At 36.6% G+C, this 9,088-nt stretch overlaps 1 protein-coding gene across 1 annotated transcript in view; it reads left to right on the top strand.

Annotated features, from left to right (window-relative positions):
• LOC107097448 (voltage-dependent T-type calcium channel subunit alpha-1G-like) overlaps positions 1-9,088 on the top strand; it is a 274,678-nt gene that overhangs the window by 234,497 nt on the left and 31,093 nt on the right. The window contains exon 14 of the mRNA XM_015394594.1: positions 4,470-4,625. Within this exon, the coding sequence (XP_015250080.1) occupies positions 4,470-4,625 (156 nt within the window). The remainder of the gene's footprint in view (positions 1-4,469; positions 4,626-9,088) is intronic.

Raw genomic sequence — 9,088 nt, 5'->3', positions numbered from 1 at the left:
ACACTAGTTTTCACTAGATTCGGATGGCGCCAATGATCTGCATTGGATGGCACACATGACGTGAAATATATATTTAGAAACATTAAACCAGGGGTAACTAATTAAAAATCAGTGGGGTCTGAATAAAGAAAATCAACCAGTAAATATCCGGAGACAATTTTTATGATCTTTCACTTTAAACAGCATTTAACACTAAAATAAAATGATGTATTTATGCATTCATGTTACATTGAATAAAAAAATAAATAAATAAAATAAAAAAAAATAAAAAATAGAAATTGGCAAATATTGCATCCCGTGCTATCTGAGAGGAGTTGACACTTGTATGATTGTATTCCTGTATATCCATCAGTAGTTAAAGGACAAGAGTCAGCAAATGCAAATTCTGCCCTGTAAAACAATAACAGCGTAATTGTAGCAGTATGATCCAAAGCCTCATTTGGAGCTTTTAAACAGGTTTTGAAAAACTTTGATAATTTGCTGCTGTAATATTGTAGATTTTTTAGAATAAGTGCGAGCAGAGGTGAATAATCAAAAAATAACAGAAATACAATTATAGAGCATTCAGTATTGTAAGAAAGCCCACACTGTTTCTGAATAAATACATTATTGTATGAGTTAAGTTCTGTTCCGTTTATGTCTCTTTTCTTGTAAGTTTGAAATGTCCCATGCTCCTGAATGCCCCATAGCTATCTGACGCTCGCGAATGCATCACACTGGTCTGTGTAGATGCGTGTTTGATTTTCAGTTGAAGACAAAGCTTTGCAGTTTTAAAACCCCCGTCGGCTAATCACTGTTTATTGTTTTGTGTGAATAACAAGAGACTACAACAAATACATCAGTTTAACCTCTGACAAAATCTTTGGATTTAATGTTGTTCATAACATCGCAGGCCGCTAATCCGTGACCTGTGCTTTAAACCGAAGCCAAGAGTAACGAGTAACGTTTGTTTTAAAAATGTAATGAATAGAAAGTACAGATACTTGTGTGAAAATGTAATGAGTAGAAGTCAGAAGTAGGAGGAAAAATAAGTAATGGAGTAAAGTATAGATACTTAAAAAGTGTACTTAAGTACAGTAACGAAGTATTTGTACTTCGTTACTTGACACCTCTGCCTGCTACCATCTTAACCTAGAGAGACTCACACAGACAAAACATTTTTTGACATGAATGAAATAAGTTATTTGGCTCTCAGATCCCGGCAGACGACTTTGATGCCATGAAATGGCNAATCAATCAGTGGGCCTATATAGGGCCTATATATAGGATTGCATGTGGTCACTGGTGGCATGGTGTGTATCACACTGAACATGGATGAGAGGAACTGAGGAAAAGAGTTTTTTCAGGAGATCAGAAATACAATTATAGACAAGCATGTTAAAGAGAAGGCTTTAAGAGCATTTCCAAGCAGTTTGATGTTCCTGTGATTGCATTTTCAAAAACCTTTTTGCAATCAAAAATTGGAGATCAGATTTTCCATGTCAAGGGATGTTGGTTAGCCTACCTGGATGTGGTTTTAGGAGGACAATTCATGACAAAACAAAGAAACAGATAATGTAAAAAAAAAAAAAAGAGCCCAGAACAGCATCTGATTAGATTTAAGGTGAACCTTGTGCTCAAGAAACATCAGTGGCAGATTGCAACAACCGTTGTGGTATGTGCCAAAGTGGGCATGATGGGAGACAGCCAAGGAGAACACCATGTTGAAAAATAATGATTTAAAAAAAAAAAAAAAAAACAGGCTGGAATTTTCCAAGCTACATGTTGAAATACCACTAAACCTCTGTTATAATGTACCTGGACAGATGAGACAAAAAAATGAAATTTTCGCTAAGGCACATCAGCTCTATATTCACAAATAGAAAGATTTTTGGTATTCATTATATGTATAAGGTCAATTATTATTATTATTTTTTTATATATATATATAAATTTGTCACATTAACTCCTAATGAGATACATTAAATTATATATTTGACTGGAAATTAGCGTATTCAAAAGGGCTGTATGTATACAAAATGTAATGGAATGCATGATTTTTGAAGCCAATTTCATCCCCTTCTAATTATATTTTTGTTGGTTGGAGACATACATATTATACAGCATAGAAAGTATTTTTCACAAGATCTACCAAAACAAAATAAATTATCTACTGAACCAGTATAGCTTATCTTCCCAGTGCCTGTAAAAAGTCTGTGCCAGTCCAATATGCAGCATACAATGAATGTACGCCGTGTTGACAGTTACGCTGTCCATGGTGCTGAAATGCACTGGGCGCACCATTTCACTTCACCTTCCAACACTGAGTTCTGTCTCAGGGGATGCTTGGTGGATCCTCATTGTTGATGGAGGTGGGGGTCCATCAAAATGTATCTAAATTGAACTTTATTGGTGAAATTTATTGGAGGTTACAAAATTCTACGTCTTGTTGGGGTTGTGGACAAACTGCACATATAAGCATTTTGCATTGCATAACACCTAATCGAGGACGTAACATAAATATTTTCAATCAGTAATCCCTCTGTTTATTTTTCGTGTATCTAATAAACAGATCTGTTGTAAACATTTGTCCTTCCTTTTCCTGTTTGTGTTTCTCCCCTCTTCCCCACTCTTCTGCCAGTATACTGGGGATGCATCTGTTTGGCTGTAAGTTTTGCTCTGAGAAAGATGGAGTCACAATTCCGGACAGAAAAAATTTTGACTCCCTCCTTTGGGCCATAGTGACAGTGTTTCAGGTAAGACCTAACCCCCATTTTATTAGTATTTTGTTTCTAATGTCACTAGAGGATTTTCCCCTGATAGTTACCCACTGCTGTCTTATAATTTCTTGGAGTAGATCCCAATTTGTTCAGTTCTCTAGAGCCCATTCCTTTAATTCTTGAAAAAAATGTATTTGGGTTAATATACATTCTCATGGTTTGACACTCTCCTGCTACCATCTTAACCTTGAGAGACTCACACAGACAAAACATTTTTTGACATGAATGAAATAAGTTATTTGGCTCTCAGATCCCGGCAGACGACTTTGATGCCATGAAATGGCATGCACTCGGATGATTGGCTTAGGAAAGGAATTAGAGTAGTCTTGCCCCCAGGGTCTGGACACTGTTAGTGGAAAAAGCCAATTTTTTGAACAAGCTGTTCACATAATAGTTTGTAAATAAACATTAATAGTTATTCATAATTTGGTTTGAACGTTTGCATTCAACTTTCTAGGGTTTGTCAAAATTCATTCTGTAAGTGCTGTTCTTGCTAACATATTTGTGGATTTGAGGCTATTTGCTATTAATTGGATTTAATTCTGCACTTTGCTTAGACCATTAATAACACCTATTTATGCTTTAGTTTAAACCATACAACTATACTTTAGATTTGAATGCTGCAGATTAATAGTTCAATTTCATAAATTCAAGTGGCTGAATATAGTTTAAAGTGATAACACAGGCTAAATGTATAAATAATAAATGTATAAATATGTCATATTTGTAAGCTACTGAAAAGTGCCCTTCTCTATTTGACATAAGAGACTTAACAAGATTTCAGTATCAATGTATTACAACTAAATACATTATTTCGAGCCTTTTAAAATTTACTTTAAGGAAAAGATCAACCTCTGAATTTATGAGCTGCAACACAACCTGCATGTTAGTATAAAGTGTAATGGGATACAATATAATAAGCTTATTCTTCTTCTAAAACCTAACATCTTGTGTATATTACAGAGGCATCTTACACAGAACTTAAATGCTAGTATGGCTGCCAAAACTAGTGTATATAAAACTCATCTGCTCATTATTTTTATACAGTTTAACTAAGTCGCAGGTTGCCATGGAGCAAACTGTTTAGTTTTTCCATCTTTGCTCTATTCTGCTCCTCCCTGCTTCTCTCTGCTAACTGCAGCTAAGTGTTTTTGTGGAGCCGCACTCAGAAAGAGAGGGGCAGAGAACCACAATTAGCGAGCGGCAAAGTTTAATTTTGGATTAGAATTTTTATATCGGCCAGATTTCTTCGGATGTCAATTTATGAGCCAGGTGCTAAAATCGACCTGAATTGTTGGCTCACGATTTTTCAGTCGGGCTCTAATCCTCAAATGACTCTGTCCATTGCACTGAGCTAATGTCTGTAATAAAACATATACACAACAGGGGATCTCTAATACTGTAAGTGGTATTTTCTGTTACCTGCAGGAAAGTAAACCTCATACTTTATGGTAGCTTTTTATATATTTTCTTCCTGCTGTATTCCTTTTTTTCAATTTTCATTACATTTACACATCATCATAGTTGATGATAATTATATTTTTTCTTTACAGTTACTTCAGTTTAGTCTATAACATAAATTCTAAATAAAAAACTAATGGTTATGCTTTTGCAAAACACTGCAAAACTGTAGTAACAAGACCTTCAGTTTTTGCACATAAATGTTCTTCCTTATTCATCTAAAATCCTCTTATTTCCCTTTCTATCCAGATCCTGACCCAGGAGGACTGGAACAAGGTGCTATATAATGGCATGGCTGCCACCTCTCCTGTAGCAGCACTTTACTTCATCGCACTCATGACTTTTGGAAACTATGTTCTCTTCAACTTGCTTGTGGCCATCCTAGTTGAAGGATTTCAGACTGAGGTAAAACATATATATTCTTTAGAAAGAGCATGTGGTTATAGGTCACTGTGCCTACAAAGGGTGCAAAATAAACTTTTTGCTTGGTTAACAGTGTTTTGGGGCCTCATGTACAAAAGAATGTGCAGCTTTCATACTGAAAGATTGTGGCTGGGAGAGACCAATATGCGGCACACACAAAAAAAAAATGAAGTAGGAAACCCTGTATACATGTATCCCAACTCACTTTACCCTCATACATCCCAATTTGCATGGAACTGACAAAAAGGCTTATGTGTATTTTCTCTAGCCCTATCCCAAAATAAATCAGTAGAAAACCAGGAAGGCCCCCATCACATGTCCTGATAAAAAAAAGGTGTTGTCAGGCAGTTACATAGACTTTGTCAAAATCCCTCAAGGACATTTGTTGTAGGCGGCCAAGTATTAGAGAGACATTAACAAATCTTTAAATAAAGTAGCTAAAAATAAAAAGCTCATAACTTTAAAAATAAAAAAAAAACAAAAAAATGGATCAAGTCCAAATGTTCCATGGAAATTCTATTCATACATTTTTTTACATCACAGATGCTGCTCTCACAGCAGTAGAAATACAGTAATAAATACTTTTTGAAACTAGCTTCTCTCTTCAAATTCCAACTAAGTGTATTCAGGCACAGCTCATATTATATTTATATTATATAGCTGAGAAAAATACAAGTGAGGTCATCCCATTTGGCTGGGTTGAGATCAGCTCTTACAGCACTTCACAGAATGCATTAGAATTAGTGTAATATCAACATGGCTGACACAAGTTTTCTTCCAGTGCCTCTCTGGTCAATCTAAACCTGCTAATCGTAATTCATCATCCTTTCGTTGCAGGTCAGACAGATCTATGAACCCAAACTCCCTCCACATTCTTTCATTGGCGATGTCCTCCAGCAGTGCAAAGGCTGTCATCCTTCCATAGTCCGGCATGCCTTTGCACAGCTATTTATGGACATGCGCTGAGCTAAAATAAAGTGCCCCAATCTTGGCACATACTGATACACATTTACCATTAGCAAAATTAAGGAATACATTGCTGTCTAAGAATAAATATGATTTATACATGGACAAAATTCCTGGCATCCCTGGTTTAATGTAAGAAAATCCTACAGTGGTCAAAGACACAACTTGTATCGTACAAAAGTAAGAGCATTAGACACCAGTAAGAGCAGTACTTTTCATGAACTGTTTTCGGACCAAATGATTTATATTTTTAGTATTATTATTAGTATTTTTTTATTTATTTGTTTTGTAACAGTAGAACATCAGCATTAACATCTCTTGTGATTTATTTCACTGCTTGGCTTTTACTGTCCCTTTAACTCTGCTGCTCAGCTCTCAGTCAGCAGAGCCGTGATCTTAGAACTGGTGAAGACTGTCTTCTTCATCTTCAATGCCATTTCTGTGAACGAACAAGCGTTAGAAGCCACAGCCTTCCCATTCAAATGTAGCCTTATGTGGCATTATGAGGCGGTAATTATGCAGATTTACTTTTCCTGGGAATGTGCACAGGTGAGCTATAAAATAACATACCGTAAACTGGAAATAAACTAATGAAACAGTCTGGACAAAAATGATGTTAGCCATAATATTTTGTTGCAAAACCTTTTAACTAATCACTGCAATCAAGTGATTCCTTTAACTGCTAATGAGACTCTCAGTAGGTAGTTTGACCCACTCCTCATGAAAAAACTGCCACACATGTTTGAAGGTTGCCTCTTTCAGTCAGCATGTTTCCTTCTTCCAAAGATGCCCTATAGGATTTAGGTCAGGGCTAATTTATTAATAATAAAAATCTAAAATTTAACTTATTAAAGCAGTGATGAGGAAAATACAGGTTTTTGGTCCTTGGGTTTAAAAGTACTGAATTGGGATACATTTCAGTGCAACTGAGTGAGTTTGGTTTCTCGTTTGAAAACGTTTGTATTCCTGCCGCACTTATCAATTCAATTCACTTCAGTTTAGTTATATAGTGCCAATTCACAACACGTTATCTCAAGGCAATTTATGGAAACAATTCAACCAGATCATACAATCAAACTGCTTCAAGGTTTTCTATCCAACAAAAACTAGGTAATTGCATCGACTCATTGACTCGAATGCAATCCCTCAAGGTTAGGTTATACAGTATTGTTCATTTAGTCTGCATAATGCACATAAAACTATAAACAGGATCATAAATTATGTAATGACAATAAAGGATTTAGGCTGAAGTAAACTGGTTCTTTTAATACCTAACCATATTACACATTTTCAACATGGTTCCCAGGAAAGCAAACTTACCTACATTTTTCTTACATTACAGCATTACAGTACACCACTGAAACAGCAGACATTTCTAAGGACAAGTGCATATCAAACGTGTTTGTGGTTGAATTATTGTACTCTTTGGCAGATTATCATGCTTAAAATATTACCCCGCAAGTTTTTTGTACTTATGTATACTGTGCACATGAGGCCCCAGGTCAGCCTTATATCGCTCAGCTCAGCTCTTGTTTTTTTTTTGTTTTTCTTTTTATTTAAGTAAATTTGCCTTTTATATCAGTGTTTTTTTTTTGCACCACTCTTTCAACAATAATGTAAAAATGCTTATTGGTGCAAAAAGAATATCTTGCACTCTTTGCAGTTGGATATATGATTACATTAAATCCTTTTTTTTCTCTCCTTCATCTTCATTTCTGTTATTCTGGCAGCGTTGCCACCTCCTACTCTTTCCCATCTTTCTAACACTAATCCTCACTATTGCTCAGCTTATTTGTCAATGCAGCAAAGGAAAATACTGAGAGACTAGAGTTTGCACGAGCCCATGTAGCCCACAACCACACCTTACATAATTTTTCTCCTGGTCCTATATTACCAAAAACCGAAATCGCTTTTTTAAAATTACCATCTATTTTAAATGTATGCCGAAAAAAAACCTAATGGCTAAAATGTGCAAATGGTTTCAAAGGAAAGAGCTCCGATCGCTAAATTCTGATGTGCCATTACTGTCCACATCAGTGTGTAGATAAGTGAAGGTGACTTTGCAGACAGAAAGTCACTAAACACTACGGAAGAGAGAAAATGTAGGTTTGACATAGTATTGGGAGTGATGGCCTAGTGGGCTAGAGCAGTGCACTTGTGCTCTGAGAAAGTTTCAAGTACTTGTTTCAACCCCCACACAAGAGTGAGTTTCCCCATTGCGGGACAATAAAAGGATTAACATATTTTTTTATTTACTTTAGAAAGATAGAAATAAAAAAAAAGCATGATAACGTCACAAAATAAAAGCCAAAAATAACCAAATTGTTTTCAGATGTTCTTAAAGTATCCCAAGAATCAGCAAAGCGATGTTAGAACACAGGACAGGAGGACCCAGTATTCAAAGCTAGACAGATAGTTGGATAATTCAAAGCATTTATTTCAAAAGAGTGGGCTGTGGACCAGTGGCTTCAGCGCCTAAAGTGTCACTGGAAACTCTTTTAGGGGATAAACACAGGTTAGTGACCATGATAATCTGACGGAGGACAGTTCAGTCCATCGCCAGAGAATGAGGTAGACACTGGGCTGCCAACGAGATGCAGCAGAGGTCAAGGAGTCCGAAGCCTGGTCAGGTATACAGATCTGAGCAGGAACAGGTTAGTTCAGAGTGCATAGAAAGTTCAGGCAGACTGTTCAGACAGGAACATGCAGGCTCGGTGGATGAGAGGCAGAAATGGTCAGGATCAGGAAATTAGAAACACTATGGTATGCTAGAAACGCCTCTCACCACTGGCCCCTGAGAACAAGAGAATCTGGGGCTGATGGCTGGATGCAAGTACAATTAAATAGAGGCAGAAGCAGGTGGTTGAGTTGAGCAGTAATGAGCAACTGGGCAGAGTAAGACAGGTGAATAGAATGAGCAATTAAGCCAGCCATCAGCACCAAGATCACGACAAGCTAAATTTCCAGGGAGAAGTATTCCACTCTAGGACGCACATTATTGCCATCTTCTGGTAAGCCAGGGATAAACCCTATTTCAATGTTTATGTTCAGATTTCTGTGCTTTCCATAACTTAGATTTTATTAACAGAGGGACAAAACACCTTTTATAGTCATGGCCAAAGTACTGTAGAGTTTGGCTGGATTTTTCTCAAAAGCTCATTTAGCCTATAGTAGAGGCTGTAAAATTATTAGAACATAGCAACAGGCCGACTGATACAGTGCAGGACATGAAAATGTGTTGAGCGAGATTTCTTTGTCTTAGATAAGATGTTGGTTAACTAGTTGGCAAGTATGTGATTTATGCTCAAACATCTAATCTCCATTCTTCCCTTTCCGCCACAAGGGAAGAAGTGTTGCATTAACATTACCTTACTTCTTTTTATCATCTTAGCATCCTCTTCTGCAAACAGTAACTTTATTTTTAGACAGCTAACTTTCCCTACGTCAGGGTTGCCAGGTAACCGGTTTCTTGAATGACG

This window comes from Cyprinodon variegatus, unplaced genomic scaffold, assembly GCF_000732505.1.
Source record: "Cyprinodon variegatus isolate N-32 unplaced genomic scaffold, C_variegatus-1.0 Scaffold697, whole genome shotgun sequence".
NCBI classification, from domain to species: Eukaryota; Metazoa; Chordata; class Actinopteri; order Cyprinodontiformes; family Cyprinodontidae; genus Cyprinodon; species Cyprinodon variegatus.
The sequence above is the reverse complement of the archived record's forward strand: the minus strand, read 5'-3'. Positions and strand labels throughout refer to the sequence as shown.